Source organism: Petaurus breviceps, unplaced genomic scaffold (assembly GCF_028583685.1).
Source record: "Petaurus breviceps papuanus isolate PSGF00001 unplaced genomic scaffold, PetGlider_PUasm1.0 207, whole genome shotgun sequence".
In the NCBI taxonomy this organism is placed as follows: domain Eukaryota; kingdom Metazoa; phylum Chordata; class Mammalia; order Diprotodontia; family Petauridae; genus Petaurus; species Petaurus breviceps.
The window spans coordinates 13,780,733-13,801,802 of record NW_027185850.1 but is presented as its reverse complement, the minus strand read 5'-3'; the positions used below and the strand labels follow the sequence as shown (position 1 = coordinate 13,801,802).

General features: G+C 45.5%; 1 protein-coding gene across 1 annotated transcript in view; it reads right to left on the bottom strand.

Annotated features, from left to right (window-relative positions):
- Positions 1-3,055: 3,055 nt before the first annotated feature.
- The window catches only part of LOC138164912 (TM2 domain-containing protein 1-like), a 40,646-nt gene continuing 22,631 nt past the window's right edge, over positions 3,056-21,070 (bottom strand). Inside the window, exons 5-7 of the mRNA XM_069092870.1 lie at positions 10,166-10,239; positions 4,217-4,349; positions 3,056-3,347 (exon numbers count right to left, since the gene is read on the bottom strand). Of these exons, the coding sequence (XP_068948971.1) occupies positions 4,239-4,349; positions 10,166-10,239 (185 nt within the window). The 3' untranslated portion in view covers positions 3,056-3,347; positions 4,217-4,238. The remainder of the gene's footprint in view (positions 3,348-4,216; positions 4,350-10,165; positions 10,240-21,070) is intronic.

Here is a 21,070-nt window from a genome sequence, read left to right as displayed (position 1 = left end):
CCAGTCAGCGCTAAGGTAGTGAGAGGGGGCTGGAGTGCCACGGGTGAAGAAGTCAGCAAGCGTTTATTAGACACTTCCTATGCGTACAGGGGGGACGGAGACGGCATTTTGGGTTTAGACATAAGTACATGTGGGCAGGACATATTAATGTAATTGAATAATTAGGATGCTCTTCCGAGCCTGCTGGGAACTGAGTCACACGCACCAGAGAAGTGGGGAGCGTGCATTAGCCGACTCTGCACGTCTCACCGATGTGAGAATTTCCTTCAGAGACTCGGGGAGCGCCTGCACGCAGGGGTCTCCCCCAGCCTACTGGGGGCCTGCTCTTAGTCTGGCTCCCGGGGCGCATCTGGGCTTTGTGGTCCCTGGCCCCTTCCCTGGGGCGCCTGCTAAATCTGCACCACCCTGAACCTGCTCACACCCCCCCCAGACACCTCCTCATTGCCCTCTGACTGAACCTCAGCTTCAATTTTCCAGGGACAGTGAGATTCCATGACTCATCACCATATAATATCTCCTAAAAATATAATAAAACTCTCACATGCTATTATAAGGGAAAAAAGAAACTGGGAGGACATCCACCCATACATGTACTTACCGAACTAGCCATCCTAATCAGTTAGGAAGACTTCCTTAAGGCACTTAGTAGCTGTGTGGCCCTGGGTAAGTCACTTAACCTGTTTGCCCCAGTCTCCTTGTCTGAAAAGTGGGGATAACAAAAGCACCCAGCTCCCAGGACCTAATGAGATCACACATACAAGGTGTCCCGTGAGCTGTAATGCATCACATGAACGCTAGCTATAACTACCCAGAATTTTAAGGGGATACTTTTCACGTGCTTTGTAGGCAATCCTTAATGAAGGCGGGGGTGTGAAAGGACCAGGCTGACTTGAGCAAACATTATTTCACAGCATCCTCACCACCAAAAAATTTCCAAGACCCCAAAAGTCCACTGTGTTCATTGACTCTAAGAAAGCGTCTGAGTAGAGAGCACGCTGCCCGGGAAATCCTCCTCGTCAAGATGCCGCCATCTCTAGGGCCTGGCATGGCACCCAAGCCCAGTGGGCACTGACAATGGCTTGTGAGTAAACGAGAGGCAGAGGGGACCCTCCATCCGGATGGATTAGACCCGTTCTCCTCAGACCCCAGGGTGCCGCAAGTGTGGCGGCTCAGAGGCCAATTCATGCTCAAAAATGCTAACACAGTTGTCCAGTCACAGGATGGGCTGCCTGCAGTGAAAGTCTGCAGTCAATGCCCGCTGGAAAGCACTCTACCGAGACAGTGAGTTCAAGTGTCTCGTTTTACAGATGAGGGAAGAGAGTGTTGGCTGGGTAAAGGTCACACAGCCAAGGGGCAAAACAGAGATTTGGGGGACAGAATCAGCAGGACCTGGGTTCAAGCCCTGCCTCTGATGCATCCTAGCTGTGTGACCCTGAACCTCTCAGAGCCCCCAGGTCACTCTCTACCACCCAAGTTACACAGAAGGGGCAAACCTGCACTGCTGAGGGAGTTTCCTTGATGGGAATTCCCTCCACTGATGAAAGCAGAGATCCAGACAAAAAACACAATATAATTCTTATTACTATTATTCATTTTAGAGGCAGCTAGGTGGTACAGTGGGTAAGAGTGCTAGTCAGGAAGACAGGACCCGAGTTCAAATCCTGCCTCAGTTAACAATTGTGTGACCTTGGACAAACCACTAAGCCTACCTGGGCCTCAGTTTCCTCATCTGTAAAATGGGGGTAAAAACTGCACCAGACCTCCCAGGGTGGTTGTGAGGCTGTAATGGGTTAAGCAGAGCACTTTACAAACCTTAGAGCTTGCTGTGTAACGCCTGGGTACGATGAGGAGGAGAATAATAATTATATTAGCCACTAGCCTTTGTCTACTTTCCAGACTTAGATCCCTTGACCTTGAAATACATACAAACCCTTCTTTTCCTTCAGTCTCTCAACACAATAATGAGTGTTAAAAGGACTCTGTTTGGGGTGGCCAGGTGGCACAGTGAGTAAGAGCACTGGCCCCAGAGTTGGGATGACCTGGGATCCAGTCCGGGCTCAGATACTTAGCACCACACCCAGAAATAACTGGCCGTGTAACCATGAGCAAGTTACTTAACCCCAATTGCTTAAAAAAAAAAAAAAGGACTCTGTTAGGAGAAGATGAACTAACCAGCTGCATACAGAACCTGCAAAGTTCAGAGGACTGACACACCTCACCCACACCTCTCTGATCCATGACCAGCTGCCAGGGCTGGCCCCTTCCTGCAGAGCTGACCCAGCCCCTGAGAGTTCCTCCAGGAGGGCCTAGGAAAGGATGCCCGGGCCTCTCCAGGGCCGAGGAGGGACAGGCTCCAGGGGCTGCCACAGACACAGGGGTGGCTCTCAGAGCTCTGTCTGGGGCTGCCCCTCTCTCACCCACCTCCAAACATCCTGGCACAGGCAGGGCTGAATCGGTAGCTGGGCTTTCACCAGGAGCACAGAGAGAAAGGTTTCCGACCTCACAAGCACAAATCCATGAACAGATACAGCCATGCTGCCTCAGCTTTCCCAGGCAGACCAAGGCACTTTGATATCCCTTCTCAGGCAGATCCAAATACTGCAGAAAAGGTGTTACACCCAAAACCATAGAAATTATATTTGGTCAAATAAGACATTAACTGTTTTCAAGAAGCAATTAGACTTAAGAGTAGGAAGACCTGAGTTCAAATCCCACCTTGGAAACTTACTAGCTTCATCATCCTGGGTAAATCATTTAACTTTGTTCAGTCTCAGTTTCCCCATCTGTTTTAAAAAAATAAAAACGCACTCTAGACACACCAGCTACTGTCATTATTACTAAGAGTTGGAGGGGAACTTAACAGTCTCTTCACCCAAGCTCCTCCTTATAAAGAGAAGGAAAATGACGCCCAGAGGAATGAAGTCCCTTGTCCAAGGTCACAGAGACAGTGAGGAATAAAATAACCTCAATTCAAACCCAGACCCAGAATCAGAAGACGGCTACTCAGACTTATAAGAAAGCCCAGAAATGGTGTGAATGAATCATACCCAGCAAAGAGGTTATTCTATTGTTTTATTTTGAAGAAGGAAAGATGACAAGCCACAACTTGCCTATTGAAAAGGCATTTGGGGTAGGACAGGAAGGCGGGTGGGTAGGTGATAAAGCCCTCTAAGGGAGGCTTCGGAGAAAGTCTCCAGTCAACCAAATCTCAGAATAAAATATCTAAAAAAAAAATCTCCAGTAAAAATCACATTGAAGCAACCAAGGCGTGCTGTGCGAACAGGGACGATTAGAAAGCCTGGGATTTCACGCTCTGGAGTTCTCTTAAAATCAAGGAGGCACAAAACCTAAAAGAAAAAAATGGAACCCGTTAAAGTGGGTTTTTTTTTTAAGTCTACAAAGTTACTGCAGACGCCTCCTTTTACCACAATGGGCTCTGCTGTCCCTCAGCCCCATCCACCTCATCCCAGCCCGAGCCCTCCGCCTCCATGACCCTGTGGCCATTCCTGAACTCTGTTCTTGCCAGTTTGATGAGAACAAGCAGACACTTCAAAGCTCTGGTGCACTGCACTTCTTTGATAATAGATAAGGTCAGGAATTTTTTCAAATGATGATAAACAATCTGAGCTTCCTTTTCCAAAAACTCTCCATTCATAGCTTTAGATCATTTAACCATGGTGGACTGGGAATTGCCATTGGGGCCTTTAAAGAGTTCTTTATATATTTTAGATATCAAGTTTTAAATGTCATATTTGTCAAAAAAATTTCTGTTATTTTCCTTTTAATTATATTATGTTAATTATGCAGAATATTTTTAAATTTTTCATGAAGTCAAGGACATGTATCTTGCCCCTAATAAATCTTTGCATTTCTTGACTTTTAAAAATATCTTCCTTTCATAATTTACATACAGAACACTTAATTTTCTTCTACCTTTTCTATCTACCATGCCATGCTGCTTGTCATTACATTAAATATATAAATTAATATCATTAAAATTTTTACAAAATTGACAAATTTAAATATATAAATTTCAGTATTGCCATTTTAACTGTTAATCCAACCCATCCATGAACACTGTTAGTCAGTTAACAACTATTTATTAAGCACCTGCTCTGTGCCAGGTACTGTGCCAAAGGCCAAAGTTAACTCCTGCTCTTCAGGAGCTGCTGCTGACATCTACAAAGCTGAGGGCAGATATAAAATAGTCACTTACCACAGAGCCATGTTCTAAATATCTATGGGTACTTCTGTGTTTTTCTAAACGTTTCATTGGTAATGCTCAGTCTTGTAAGTCTTGTTCCATAATAATCTATAATGTAACTAGTGCCATCAGAAGGACCAACAATCTAAAAAAGGGAAAAAAAATGTTTTTTAATTACAGAGGTAATTGGCAATATTTTGAAAGCTTTCATCCTTAGTTATCTATTCCGTCACAATCATCAGTGAAAACATCTCCTAAAAAGGTTACAAAGTTGTTTACCTGGCATTTGGCTTGAAAAAGTACTTTCCTAGGTCTGATCGTGAAGTCAAGGATGAAGCTAATAAATATGCTCCCTTCTTCTGATTACATCTGGTTTCAAGTTAAAAATAAAACCTTTTTAGGCCCTAAGTTCAGGTGAAAAATAGTTGTGGGTATAAGAAAGGAAATCTGTAGAGGGAAGATAAAACAGGCTTGGGGATATACAGAAGAATGAAGCAGGACAACAGAAGGCAAAGAGCTGGACCAAACCAAAAAGAAAACCTTATTGCTTTGGACCCCACTGACAAAGGTCACCAGGGGCCCCCTATACACACCCTGGAAGCCACATCTCCTCCTCAGGACTCAGGTCACTTTCTCCTGGCAATCAGGAGAGGACGCCTGGGCTGCCGGCAATGCAGGTTCAGGAGTTCAGCCTGTGGTGTCCATTACGATTCTCAGTTTAACCATCTAGGCCCCTTAAACCTCCACAGCTCGCCTTCTGTGTCGACCTTGAAGGGGACATACCACGAGCAGGCATCCAGGCCCTGGAAGGACCATTCATCCTCCTCCTCAATGAAAATACAACCAAGGATTTCCTTGGGAAAAGTCTAGAGCACAGACTGGAGTCTCTCAAGGAAAACAAAGCATTTGGTTCCAGCCATAGAATGGACCCAACCTTTGCTTTAGAAATTCCATTCATTTTGCTCCCCATGCCCAAAAATCCACATGTGGTCTAAAGATTCAAATTCAGGCCTAAGAGACACCAGAGACCAAGGAGGTAGGTGACTAGACTGCTGGGTGTGGAGGCAGGCGAGCCTAGAGTTCGAATTCTGCCTAGGGCCACAGGCAAGTCACAGGATCCTAAATTTAGAGACAGAAGTGACAAGCATTCATCTAGTCTAATCCATTTCACAAATGAGGAAACTGAGGCTAAGGATGAATGAGTTGCCCAAGGTAGCACAGGCAGCAAGGAGCAGAGTCAGGAGCTGAACCCGGGTCTTCTGGCTCCAACTCCATTGTGCTGCTCCCAAGCCACTTAAGCCCTGCTGGGCCTCAATTTTCTCCTAGGTCAAGTGAGATAACAATGTGTGGATTCATGGGAAGAGTTGAGTGAGATCCATCAACTGTCCAGATTCTCACAGGGAGTACAAAACACCTGTGAGGAAATGACTGGGTCAGACAGTGAAGGCAAATGTTTGTTGTGTTTTCTATTCACCCCCCGCCCAGCAGAGACTCCACAGCTGACCAAGGGGCCTGGCCTCCTCTTGTGATCCTCACCATCTGTTTACAGGGTGAGGGGGCACATCTGTGACCATAACAAAGCTAACTAACCCCAAGCAGGACTGGGCCCTGACTTTGGACTCCTGAGCATGCTCGCCACCAAAGGAGCGGAAGGTTCAGTTCTATTTTAATAGAGCCCAGAGGTAGTCTCCCAGAAACTGTTTCATGGAACTAGGGCGTCCCGAGAGAAAGCACATTATTGGAGGACTCTCTCCTAGCCACCATCAGTCAGGCAATATCATCTAGCTCTTTTTTTTTTTTTGAGGGCAACTGGGGTTAAGTAACTTGCCCAAGGTTACACAGCTAGTTTTTTTGTGTGTGGGTATTAAGTGTCTGAGGCTGGAACCGAACTCGGATCCTCCTGACTCCGGGGCCGGCGCTTTACTCACCGCCCCACCTAGCCGCCCCTATCATCTAGCTTTTATGGCATTATTTACAAGTTTCTTACCACGAATTTGTAATCAGGCTTGAGAACTGACTGGCAGTTCAGAGAGCAAGCCCTTGTCTTCACCCAGAGGCCCATGTGGGACTCTAGATCCTGAGTCATGCCACGGGGTCTTACCTAGACACGCTTAGTCATGTACAGTCTAGGAGAGATATTGGAAGGAAGGGAGGACCTCAAAAGTGGAGCCTGAAGAAAAAGCAGCAGAGGGTCAGCGAACACCAGAGACCAAAGAGGGTGGCCAACCCTCACGACTCAGGCTGTTAGTTTCAGTTGTATCTGACTCTCCATGACCACATTTGAGGCTTTCTTACAAAGATACTGGAGGGGTTTGCCATTTCCTTCTCCAGCTCATTTTACAGATGAGGAAACTGAGGAAAACTGGGGTAAGTGACTTGTTCAGGGTGACACAGCCAGCAAGCGTCTGAGGCCACATTTGAACTCAGGTCCTCCTGACTCCAGGGCAGGGGCTCAGGTACTCCATCCTCTAGCTGGACTCTTCACTGACTGAGGGGAGTTTCAGAATTAGGCCTCCTCCCCCAGCTGCTCTTTCCTGCCCATTAACACACACTCCGCTTGTTTCTTGACCCCAGTGTTTCTGGTAACCTGAATTTTTGCCTTACCAATAAAGAGGCCAGGGCTTAGCTAGAGATAAACATAGATTCCAATTAGGTCAGAGAACCAAAACTCTGGCTGAATGTTAGGAATTTCCTAATTGGGCGCTGAGCTGAAGATCATACTCCTAAATGTTTTGTTTAATATCAACTTCACACAACAGCAGAGAAAGGGACCTCGAGGACCTACAGGGTCATGGTATTGCCACCAGTCTAAAGGAACCCCAGCTAACCGGTGTAGCAGGGTGTGGCTGATTAAACCAGCAGAGGTCCAGGAGACGAGAGAACAGCACTCTAATGCCATGCTACACATTTATCCATTGCTCCTCCAGGAAGGCCCTAAATCACTCAATAGGTTCCTCCAGCAAGGGAGTGACCACCGGGCTACGTTTGGTGAGGGCCAACAACGTCCCAAGTCTTAGGCCCTGTCATCCAATAGCTTATGACAGCTCGGGCCAAGTTACTGCCATGGCCTCCTAGATGGTCTCTCTTCCACACTGTCAGCAAGGGCTTGCCTCAGGTGTACAGCACAGGTAGATCCTTGAGGACAAAGCTTTATGTCTTCTGCTTGCCCACTTCGGCCTCACTGCGTGTCAGGCGCCCAAATGGCCGCTCTCTCAGCTCCTCCAACACAACACTCTGAGCCCCATCTCAGAGCCTTCTCAGGCACTTGGTAAAGCCTTATTGATGTCGGGGACAGGGGGGGAGGGTTAATCCTGGATCTGCCCCTTATAGACTGCACAGGTGAGGCAGAGGACTGGAGAATCTCTTCATCCCTTCCAGATCTAATCTATGATCCCATGGACATTAAATGGCCAAGTGCCAAAATGAGTGGCAGAGATGATATCCGACATGAAGGCTGTCCACTAGATACAGGTGACACCGGGGAGTCGTGACAAGGAATCTCTGCAGTGCTGCTGACCTGGTGACGGCCGAGACCAGCCAGCTGCAGAAGCCAAGTGAGCAGGGCTTCTCTGACCATCAGAACTGTCTCAGGGAAGCAGAGGGATATGGAGGGGCTCCCCTGGACTGCCCGGGGAGTTCAGACTTGGCCCTGGGTCCCAGGCACTGAGGCAGTTTACTATCCTGCACTACTTCACACCCCACCCCCCACCCTGATGCCATCAGTATATCATTACACAGGTGTTGCTTTAGGACTGAGCATCGAACACCCCGTCTAGGTTTGGTAATGAACAGTAGATACAGTTTCTGAACTGCATGAGCTTCAAGGTGAGACTACTTCCTTTAGCCACAGACACTGAACAGCATTTTACCATTAATCTAACATCAGAACACAGGTATCTAGACCTATTTTTCCCTTAGGATGGTTTTTCTGAGTTTTCGTTACAAACTATGAAGTGCAAAAGAAAAATCATAATGTGCGTTTTAGGAGGTCATGAGGCCATGCACGATGTGTTTCTGGGATCACAGCCCAACAGAAAAACACTACTAACCACTGGGGAGGAATATTTAATGGTTAAAAAAAAAAATGGGCCCGGAGAGCAGGGGAAAAGGGGCAGAGAAGAACTGCACACACAGAAAAGCAGGATGGAAATGTCTATGATCAACTGGAACAAATCTATTCCAGCCATAAATATTAACATACGTCGATAATGCTTGTAGTTAAAAGTTATTCATATTTGTTTAAAAACGATTCATCTTGGAAACACCTCCCTTAAGATGCAGCCACATGTTCACGCTTATCACGGGCATGGAGAATGATGCTTGGCAGCTTCAGAGAAGGGACTGCTCCTGCCCCAGCTGATGGCACTTCAGAGCTGGTCTTCCATCCTGACAGTTACTGCAGGGGACCACGGGTGCCAATTCTTCCCCCAAACATCTTCCGATTCCTGTGGATTCCACTTCCCTGGGGGTCTTGAGGAAGAGAGGGATCAGTTACCAGAATGTAGGCATTCAGCCGCCTCAAGGCAGAGGCTGAATCAGCTGATGCTTTCTTGAGGTCCTTTCCAAGTTTGTGATTTTATGTAAATCAGAGCTGCAAGGAAATGCTGCAACGACCAAAAGATACAACTCCTTCTAAAGCTATCAGCCAGATGGTGGGACCGTGGAGCTACTTAGTTTGGAAGTCTTAACTCTAAGAATCCCAATGATACATTCAATTTCTTTGAATGTCATTTAACATGAGACACCACTTTCCTAACATATGTAAAATGTTACCTCAGCCTCTTCATGCCTCCTTGCCTGTCCCACAGTCAGAGGAGGAAGGGCAGATGCTTGGGGGGGAATATAGTAGAATTCCAAATTCAAAACTCAATATTTCCATTGTTTAATGCTGCTGGTCGTCCTCTTTCCCCAGATGCTGCCTCCTCCTCACAATATGGCAACCTGCATGTTCTCCTCCTAGATCTGTGCTTTTATCCGTAGAATAAAGACTAACCGTATAAATCGGCGAAAAGGTGAGGCCTGGAGATGCTGTATTTCACAGAAGGGGAACAGAACGAAAGGCAATCAGAAGGCGGTAACCTGCATACTTGCTGTAGGATCAAGGACAAGCTTGTTCCAATGTCAGGCACTTAACAAAAGTTTGATGAATAAAGGAAGAAATGTATTTTCTAGGTTCAAAAGCTAAATATGGCCATTTATCTTAAACTCCACAAACCCTGATCTGGGACATAATAGTTTGCAAAGTAAATACCCAAAGGACTCTGTGACTACTCAGAAACATGGCAGTTATCTGGTAGAGCAATTTTACGAAGCAAATTTGGAAAACTTTAACAACTGTCAACCTCTTAGTGTGATGTGTGATAGAAATTTGAAATGTATTATTAGTTCCAGACAATGTGCAAAAAGACTTTTTAATACTTATGCCGAATGCCATTTTTTTACCCCTCAATTCTACTACATTTTAGTCTGTGAATGGGTATAACCAGAGATGCACAATTTTAATCGACCACTACTAGGCTCACAAAAACGAAAAGATGTGTCATGAAAACTTATGGAAATACCTATCACTGGAACAGAGGTGTCTGGTCTACCCAAAAGAGAACACCAATAAACAAAACCAATGAGACCAGTTCATGCTCTACATGGATTCGTAGTGCATGGACCTACATAGTGCACGGACCTAAAAGAAACTAGGCTGGGCCAAAAAGAAACAAGAAATGAACCTTTAAAAGAGGAGAATAAAGGAAGGCTGTTCCTCCTTCCCACTCTGAGAAGGCGCATGAAGGAGAAGACCCTTCTCAGAGGCAATGTGGAAAAGCAAGAACCAAAAGACCAAAGTCCTTGGATTTATACACATTTTTTCTTCCTGAATAAAACACACACACACACACACACACACACACACACACACACACTCCTACCCTTACACATAAAGTGAATATACTTAGAAATCAGGCTTACCTGCATTGAAATGAGAATGAAGTCAATCAGACTGCCAATTCCACAAAATCCTACGGTGCAAAACTTTAACAAACCTAAGAAAAAACAAAAACAAAAAAGAAAGAACAATAGACAGGCTCCTGAGTGCTCCACAAAGCCAACAGAACTTTTCGATTTTACAGGGAGCTTGGCAAGATATTCCACACTGGTCCTTTTATTTCAAGAATCTGAAACTGGCAGAAGAATCCATTTCTCTAACAAAAGTTCATGTGATCACACATGAAATATATTTAAAGAAAGAATAAAAAGTCCAGGGTTTCTTAACTGAATTAACAAACATCAGGAAATGAAGGAAAAATGAAATAAAGTTTGCAAAAGTTCTTCTGGGCTAGAAGTCTAAAGAAATAAATCTTTAAATCTCAGTGTCCTAGAGTTACAGACTACCTTTTAAAACTGAAAACATTTCTCTATGACATCTCTACCTGACTTAGAGTCAATATGATCTGTTCACCAGTTCTAATGTGCATAAACTCATCAGAAAGACTTCAAACAAAAAAGGCTGGAATGCCTATAACAAGGTAGCCAATTGGAGAACAAATCTGTCTATCATATTAAAATACCAAAACTACAATAGGGCAATCACAGAATCATGGCATACAGCTGCCAATTAATAAATGCTTATTGATTCAACTAATCAGTAAACCTTTTTTTTTCAGTGCATTCTTAGCCCATGCTGCTTTATTGCTAGAACCCAAAACAAACCGCAAGAGTTTTATACATAGTTGCAGAGTGTCCAACTTAGGTTTTTAAAAAGTTCCTCTTTATATCAACTATATATCAACAAAAGAATAAAAGCTCTCCTTCAAACCCCCAAATATCAGTAAACCATTCTTAAGCATCTACTGTGTCCCAGGCACTGCACTAAGTGCTGGTTAACTGACTGACTGATTGAAGGCGCTTAAGAATTCATCTGGTTCAACCTACGCCTGAATAAAAAAGAGTCTGAGAACATAAGCTCAAATCCTGCCTCTGTCATCTCATACTTACACGATCCTGGGCAAGTCACTTAAATACTCTGGGCCTCAGTTTCCTCCTCTGTAAAATGAAAGGATTGGACCTGACAGCCTCTCAGGTCCCTTCCAGCTCTCACTCCAGGATTCTCTGAAGGTTTCCAATGAGGGGGAAACCCCCGTTCCCCCCAACCTATTCCATTTTTATTTTTTAACAAACATTTGTTTGTTTTTCAATCAACAAAAACATGCCTTCTTCCTGCATGCCCTCACACCGAAATGAGAAAGGAAAACAAAGCCCATGTTATAAACATACAGACAAGCAAAAAAAAATAACATAACATAACAAGCAAAATAAAATACCAAAAAAGTCTCGATCTGTCCTCAGAACCCACGGCCTCTCTCTGGAGGCAGGCAGCAGGTCTCCTTATGAGTTGGTCTCTGCAAAGGTAAGAAGCCCTAAGTCTTTCCGAGCTATCTGTCTTTACAATGTGGCTGTCATTGTATCAACCTTTCTCAGGACTCAGCTCACCTCACTCTATGTAGTTCACAGAAATCTTTGTGGCTTTCCCATAACCATTTCTTATGGCACCATTGCGTTCCCTCACACTTCTCTACCATAACTTGACAGTCTTTCCCCCTTTAGTAGCCAACTTCCTTAGTTCCAAATTCTCTGCCGCTGATAAAAGAGCTGCTGTAAGTATCTTTGTAATCCTTAGTTGGAGCTCAGTTTGCCGAGGACTTATCCCTCCCTTAATCTGCCTTCCATCTTATTTTCTCTATTCCCTTCCATTTGCCTGTCATATGAAAAGGAGGTTGGATAACCAAATTGTCAGTGACGCTGTGGGGGTCACTGCTCAAGAATGGGTCAGCAGCCTCTCTGAGGTCCCGTCCAATAGTGAAATTATATGACTAATTATTAGATTTTATTATTTCATCTCTGCTGCTGACAAAATTAGATTTGGATTTAGAAGGGGTTCTGGGGGTCACCTAATCTAGTCCCATCATTTTGGAGACCGAGGCCCAAGGTCAGACAAGTAACAAGTGTCAGAGCCAGGGCTTCTGAGTCCAATCCCAGCTTTCTTTCCAGGATGCCATGACACCTCCAAATTTACATCAAGCCAAAGGTTTGGGGCCAGAGAAGTCTAGCAGACAATAATGGGTCATTAGGATGCTGACTCTCCTCTGAAAATCTTTCCAAACACTAGATGAGCATGCACCGGGGATGGCCAAAGTGCAGATCTACCTTAAATTGGGAGCGATGGCCTGGAAAGCATCTCATTCTCTCTGGACCCAGAACCAAAGACTCCATCAAAGGCAGAAATAAAAGACAAAGGGGTAAGAAACCAAAAGAGGGAAACCACAGCTAAAGAACTGAAGAAAGAAAAGAACAGAAACAGTCTTGCTGTTATTATTCTTGATCATGGACACATATGGAAATGACTCATGGAAATAATCATTAGAAGACTAAAAAACCCAGAATGATGTGGTGCTTAAAAGTGTGCATTGTGCTTTCCTCAGAGCAACCCTATGAGAGAAGGGATGTAAACACTGTTCCCACTCTGCAGGTGAGGAAACTGAGGTTCCCAGAGAACAAGGCTGACTCGGGTTAATAAGAATGAGAACTCAGCCTTGATTCAAGCCTCCTGCATGGACCAAGGTTCTTTCCTTTACACGCGCTGCTTCTAAATGATGAGGTAATTCTGTACATAACACCTTTCAGGAAGGTAGAAATACTTTAAAATGTAATGAGATGAATGCAGCACCTGGGAATGCAAAGTCACTGTCCTAAGGACTGCAAAGACAGCTATTAATACCACTGGTCAAACTATGATAGAAGTGGCCCAATCTTTCTGGAAATCAATTTGGAATCATGGAGGAAAAAAATTAACTCAACTATTGGAACCCCTTGCCCTGGTGATCTCGCTCCTGGCATGCCTATCAATGAAGGAAGGGAAGTGTTACATTTAAAAAAGTATTCACAGCAGCACTTTTTTGTGATAACAAAGAACTGGAAGCAAAGTAGGTGCCCACAGTTAAACAACGTGTGGTAGGTGAATGGAGTGGTTCTGTGCAGTTAAGAAAGGATGAACGGAGAAATCCATCAGTAACAGGTGATGCAGAGGAGATACACGGGGCCCAAACAACAAAACAGAATGACCACTTGTTTCTCATCAAGGAGGCGAGGGGTGCCGGCAGTGACTCTCCTGTCAGTCACAGCCCTGGACATGGCTGCTTTTCTCTTCATAGCAAGGGAGGGCTTTACAGGAGAACAGGGAAGATCATATTGAAAATCAGTGATGTAAAAAGGGCATCAATAAAACTTTTTAAAAATGTACAGAAGCAGGAATAACAACTAGGAGCCCATTCTGATTATACACTGCTTGTTTATATTTAAAGATAAATCTCAAAAGGCCTTCTAGGATACACAGAACCATCCCACATGTCGGGCTATTAAAATGAGAGGTCCCGTTGTTTCTAGAAAAGGCTCTCTGTGCAGCCTCCTGCCTCACTTCTGAGGGCATCTCAGAAGCCTCAGATGACACTGAGCTTAACAGATCCCCCTACTGCTGATCTAAAACGCTGATATGGAAGAACATATCCATGCTTGGAGCCTGGCAAATGTTAATGTCGATACACCTATAGAAGCTAGGGCATGCAGTCACGGTGCAGCCTGGACTAATGGTTAGAGCACTGGACTTGGCATCAAGAAGATGTGGGTTGGAATCCTGCCAGTGGCTCTCACTAGCACAAAACTCAGGGCAAGTCATTCCCCTAACCTGCTACCTGTCAAATGAAGGCTGCACTCAATGGCCTCAATGACCTCTTTCCACTCTAAATGGATGATCCTGTGAATCAGGAAGCCTAGGCTCCACTGCGAGTCGCCCAACATTCATCAGCCGTGTGACCCCTCTTGGGCAACTCTAAGACCCAGACAAGGTGAGGGTTGGTGTCTAATGAGTTCCCAGCTGGAAGTGGGAACTGGCCTTAACTTGTATTCAGACCTCAGGGGGCCAAGCCAACCAGCATGGTGCCTCTGACACTGGCAGCACCCACTCACAAGTCCCAGACTGGAGGCCTCCTCCACCCAAATCACATCCTCATGGATGGGGGGTACATCCAGGTGATACCTAGGCCATGGGAGTAAGAGGGAATGAGTGGCTGAAACAGTCCCTCATTTAACCCTACCTAGAACGCTGAGGTCGCCATGACCGATAGAAAAGAATCAAAGGAGGAAGGCGCCCAGATTAGGTGTGCCCTGCCTAGGTGCAGGATCCAGTGACCTGTCCTTTCAGAACTTCACATTCCAAAAGCGTCTGTCACTTGGGTTTTTACTTTCTGTTTTAAATTTTTTAGTGACACTGTCCCCAGTACACAGACCCGAATCAGAGAGGCCTTAGGGCAATCACTAACTGTAGGCTTGGGCCTCAGTTTCCCTTAAACAGGCATAATATCGATCAATCAACAAGCATTGATTAAATGCTTACTATGCACCAGGCACAGAGCTAACTGCTAATGATACAAAGAAAGGCAAAAACCCAGCCCTGGCCTCAGGAGCTGCCCAAGGGGGAGGCAGGTCAGTAATCAGGTAGAAGTAGACGGAGGAAAGTCCTCTCGGAAGGAAGACCTTGGGGGGGGGCACTGAGATAAGGAGCAAAGCCACAGGACACACTTTGAGAACCTGAAAATGCTGCTACAGAAACTTCTGTTAAAATTGCTGTTGTACACGACTAACAAAGTAACATGTTTTGCATGATTGAACATGTATAACCTCTATGAAAATGCTTTACCGTCTCAGGGAGGAGGGAGGTGAAAGAAGGAAAGAGAAAATTTGGAACTCAAAATTCTTAAAAAATGAATGTTGAAAATTGTCTTCAGGGGGCAGCTAGGCGGCGCCATGAATACAGCACTGGCCCTGGAGAGACCTGAGTTCTAATACGGTCTCAAGACACTGGACACACTTACGTGTGACCTTGGGCAAGTCACTTAACTCCAACTGCCTTGCCTTCCCCCCTCCAAAAAAAAACTGTCTTTACATATAACTGGGAGAAAAAAATAAAATACTATTTTAAAAAACGTTATGGTTCAGTTGTTTCAGTCAAGTCTGACTGTCTGGGGTTTTCTTGGCAGAGACACTGGAGCGGTTTGCCATTTCTTTCCCCAGCTCATTTTACAGTTGAGGAAACTGAGGCAAATAGGGTAAGTGCTTGAGGCTGGAGGCCCAGCGCTCTGCGCACTGGGGCTCCCCCTAACGGCCCCCTCAGCCTTGCGGGGCTTCCCCAAACAGCGCTGTGCTCAATGACTCAGCCCCTGGTTAGGCACCACTCACCAGGCAGCTCTGCCCATCACATGAACTGCCCCAGCTCAACGCTGACCTGCAGCACTGAACAGGAAGCTCGCTGGGAATTCTGATCCCAGAAAGACCTGCCACCCAGAGAGGGGGAGAGGACATCACATGCCAGGCCCCTACCCAGCCTCCTGCCTCCCCACTCTGACCTCCCAGAGTCCCCAGGCTTCCTTCAGGGAGGCCGCTGGGGACAGAGTGTTGGGCCTGGAGTCAGGAAGCCCTGAGTTCAAATCTAGCCTCATACAGCTGTGTGACTTTAGGCAAGGTGCTTAACCTGCCTGCCTCAGTTTCCTCAACGGCTGAATGAGGATAATAGCAGCACCCCCAGAGCTGAGGATGGACAGAGTCTGCGCAGGGCTTGGCCCAGCACAGGGGAAACACTCTACAAATGGGCCACTCCAGCTTCCTGCTCCCCTGGAGTGTGGAGGCCTTGCTTTGTCCTTGTACATAACCCAGGGGCACACCTGTGGGCCAGCCCTCTCTCCCACTGCCTGTGAGTTCCCAGAGGACAGAGACGTCTTGTGTCCTCCTCTGTGTCCTCAGCCTGGAAGGCAGCAAGTGACTGATAAAGGCTTGTTCACTGACTGGCTGTCTGACTGCAGATGCTGTGACCAAGCAACCCATTCTGTCATGGCAAACAACATGGCCATGAATTCACAATATATACCAAGTAAATACAAGCTATGTGCGGGGTTCAGGAGCTGGTGTTTAAATGGTCCTTTAAAGGACGGTGGAGTGAGGGTGCTCCAGGCACAAGGCACAGCCTGTGCAAAGGCACTGAGATGGGGAATGGACAACAGAGTGCTATCACTACCATGCTCATAACATGAATTTGTGTTTATACAAAATCTTCAGGGATGATTGTGCACCGAAATAAGGATAGAAACCCATCTGCAAAGCACTTTGCTACCAACAATCTGGTGTGTAATGCAAGTAACACCATCTCCCCACAGATGAGCAGACTGAGGCTTTTGGTGCCGAGCTGCCGTGCTAGGGAGTGTCTGAGGCAGAAGGTGGGCCCGGGCTTCCTGGCTCCAAGCTCAAGGCTCCGTCCACTATTTCCTGTCCTTTTTAATACTCGCTGCATGATTAAACATATTAATGATGGAATGGAAAGAGTGACAGCAGCCTTCAGGAGAGGAGTCAGGCACGAAAGAGCAGGCAAGCCTCTGGTTGTCTATACACACACACACACACACACACACACACACACACACACACACACACACTCAGAAGCTTCCATTAACCCCTGAGATCATTAAACAGAAATATTTTGGTTAACAGTAATCCATTCCTTGGGGGACGGTTCACAGACCGACCTCTCCTAACAGCGTCCCTCATTCTGCGAAGCCCGGTTCAGACAAGGGGACAACGTGCTGCTGACAAGGATGGCATCCAGGGGCTCACAGAGCACTTACTTCCCTTTCCAGTTCCAGGCTCGTGCAGCTGCAGCTGCACCAACTCACTGCTTCCATCTGCCTCTCCCTATCTCCCCGTGGAGCTGAAGATGGGTAAGGAGGCAGATGGCCCCGAACCCCTGATTCTAGGGTGGCAGAGGGATGGGCAGAGGAAAGGAGGGGAGGCAGGATCCATGGGGGTGAATACTCCCCAGGCTCCACACCAGCCAGTGGCAAACATCTGCCTGAGCCTACAATTATGTACAAGCAGGAGCTTGAGATCTGGGGCAATTCCTCCAGAACTGAAGAAAGATTTCTTTGGCCAAAGGACATCCTGGGGAGTTTTCACTGTACACACAAAACAACATGAAGAATCCTTTATTAATATAGCACTATGATTTTTCATCACATTCTTAAGCAGTGTGCTCATTCAGCTTAAATATCTGTTTTCACTTTTTGGGGGAAAAAAAGAAGTACAGGCCTCATCATACAAGACCTGCTATCTTATGACATTCGAGGCTTCTAAGTCTTAAAACAAAGTGTCACGGAAGCACTGAGAAGAGGTCTGGCCCCGGCTCTGTAAAGGTCCCATCGGAGAGCAGAGACATTTCAGCGATGCCCCACCACCAATGGGCTCCGGGGAGGCCGACAAGGAGGCCTCTGCTCCCTTCTGAGCCGCGACTCTGGCACACAGCGCCAGGCCAATCGGGAACGACGCTGCCATCTGACTAGTGACAAAGCAAACCCCCAACACCAGCTTTACCGACGGATTAGTTAAAGAATCAGACTTCACATCTTAAAAAGATGAATTCAATAACAGGATTTACTCAGCTGCAAAATAAGATGGTGAGCACAGATTAATTTTTCAAGTCCCCTGCTTTGTTACAGGTTAGTTCTTGCATCTATGCCCTCAGTCTAAAGAGTCTCTTTTAAGACTAGAGATCATTTCTGACTTACAGCAGCCTCCTTGCCAAAACCCCGGAGAGTTAGATGATAAATCTGGCCATTAGTCACCAAGATTTCTTTCGCTCCTACACCTACACAGAGCAGCTTTCAATCCCAGGAGAAGCTTAACTTGCAAATCTTTTTTATTTGGGTTTAAGAACTCTCCATTATATGCCGGTCCAGACGAGTAACTTCAAACCTACTTAATAATCATATTTTTGAACCATGAGAATACTATGGACGAACTTAAGATTTTAAACTCCAGGACTAAGGCTACAACACATTGTTATGCTCATAATAAGAAAATATTTACACTTGAAAACGAAGAGCATTAGGAAATGGGAGGATCTGCAGTCAGAGCCTCCAAAGGAGGCTTTCTCGTCAAGAGCCATAATCTCTTAATGCAACAGATGGGCAAAATAAAACGTGCTAGTTACAGCATATCCGAAAAAAATGTCACAGATGTTAACACAGAATTAAACATAAAGACAGAATATTATTAGAAGAACAAGACTTCATATTGAGTAGACAAATGAAAGGGTTCCAGATGAAGCAGCCTTGATGTATTCTGAAGGGGATGAGGGGAGGCCGAGAAAGGAAAAATTCCCTAAGACTGAGCAAAACAAATTTCCTAAATCTCTTCAAACTTTATTAGGAAAAAGGACCAACTTCCCTTGCTCTGTGCTGCTGGACAAGAGTCCAGCAAAGCCCCTAACACTGAAAGCATCTGCAGCACCCTGCCCTGGGTGGAAGGCTGGCTCGTCCTGGGCACAAGCACCCCAGGGCCACGGGGGAGCCAGTGACTCCAGGGGCTGTGCTAGCCCCCCCCCCCACTTTATTCACCTCCAAAAGTCAGCGGCTACAATGAGTCCGCATCACAGGTATCTGCTGCAATGGTGCACAAATGCAAAGGATGAGGGCTTCAGAGCATCTCTCCCGTGAATGCCCAAGGAAGGAATGCAGACAGCAAAAGCACAAGTAAAGACACACACACACTCACACACAGACACACACCATCGCACATGGCAGGGCCTGGCCAGCCACAATGCTCTCCTTTCCTTCTGGTAACCTCACACTCTTCCCCATCACGACTGCACAGCTGAACGAGGAGCCTGCCTTCTGCAGGCCATGAATCTTCTGTAACACACCGCTGCCAGCAGGAAAGAGAAGAGAGAGGCCATTCTCCTTCTCCTCACATGCTGGCCCACTCCTCCTTCCCCCTCACCAGCTACCAAAGGTGGCTGACACTCCCACCCTAGGCAGCATCTAGCCCCTTCTCTGCCCCAAGTCCACCAGCCTGGATCAGGACAAGTGAGAAAGCCTCCAGAGGGCTCTCTGTGTGGCTACCAAGGAGATCTTCCTCAAACACACACTGAGGCCCTGCCTAAGAATGTGCAGAAGCTTCCCAGAGAGCCAGGCCTAAAGTCGGGTGGATTAGACACTACCTCAGACACTACCCGGCTGGGTGGCTGTGGACCTATCACCTCACCTCCATCTGTCTCAGCTTCTTCATCTATGAGATGGGGATAATAAGGGCCTCTGTCTCCTAGGATGGTGGGCTCTGCCATCCCTTACAGTGCTGCAGAATGCTAACTACTGTTCTTCCTTTGGGATACCTATTCCTCTGGCCTTAAGTTCTGGCTCCAAGCTATCTTTCTGCAATGAGTCCACACAGCACATATGTAACCTCCCATATCAGAACACCCCTCCTTGGGGCCACCTGTAAAAGTCATTCTTGCCTTTCTAAGGGCAGGGGCTCTGTTGTCTTTTGAACATACATCCCGAGGACTTGACAGAGTCCCTCACACACAGTGAAGCCATAACCAATTCTATTTTCATCTATTCACTCACTGAAAAGTTACAAGACTGGTAGGTATATGACTTGTAGGTCTAGTAAGCCCAAATTTCAGCAAAACCTTTTACAAAACCTCTCAAAGAAGATAAAGAGGGATGGGCCAGATAACTACAGCTAGTTACAACAGTGATTAGAATGTTAGGCCTGGAGTTGGGAAGATCTAAGACACTTCCTAGCTATGTGACCCTGGGTAAGTCACTTCACCTTGTTTGCCACATATATAAAATGTTAGCATCTACCTTCCAAGGTGGTTGTTGATCAAAGCAGATAATGACTGGAAAGTGCTCTGCCCCGGGCCTGGCACACAATAAGTACTATATAATTGTTAGCTATTATTATTATTATTATTCAAAACCAACTGATAACTAGAACCAAAGAGCAGATATTAATGGTTCAATGTCAGCAGGGTAGGGGTAGGTTGCTAACATGCCCTTGTGCCATGTAACATTTTTATGGAAACTAGAAGAAAACCATAAAAGGAATGCTTTTCATGTTCACTTATGCAGCAAGACACTAAAACTGGAACAAGAGAGAGAAGATGAGCACAGACGTGCTAATACCTGTGCAAGGACACCGAGATTCATGCCTGTATTTCTCTATTACACTTCGGCAGAAGTGAAAAGGGCAAGGTAGCAATCAAGATCTCAGATAAGTCAAAAGCAACAACCGACCTAATTAAAAGAAAAAATCAGGGAAACTACATTGTGCTAAAAGTTACCAAAGACAATGGATTACTATCAGTACTAAACACATATCAACCAAAGGTACCTAAATTCTTAAAGAAAAAGTTAAATGAGTTCCAGGAAGAAATAAACAGTGATACTATAATAGTGGGGAAATTCAATTTACCTCTCTCAGACCTAGAGAAACTGAACAAAAAATAAACAAAAAAGAAGAACCCAAATGGAATTTCTGAAAAGTTAGATATGCTAAATAAAGTTCTGGAGAATACTGAATGGAAAGAGAAAGGAGTACACCTAATTCCCCACTATAGATGGTACAATTATAAAAACTGACCATATATACTAGAACATAAAAACCTCACAAACAAATGCAGAAAAGAAGAAATATAAAATGTCTTTTTATCAGCCATAATACAATAAAAATTACATTCAATAAAGGGCCTTTGAAGCACAGATTAAAAATTATTGGAAACTAAGTAACTTAATCCTAAAGAATGGGTGGGTCAAAGAACAAATTATAGAAACAATAAATAATTTCATTAAAGATAATGACAACAATGAGTCAACATACCACAGTTTGTGGGATGAAGCCAAAGCAGTAACTGGGGAAAAATCTATATCTCTAAAAGGAATGCTTCTCATATTTGCTGATGACTTAGCTAATCAGACTAAGTAACATGCTGAATGA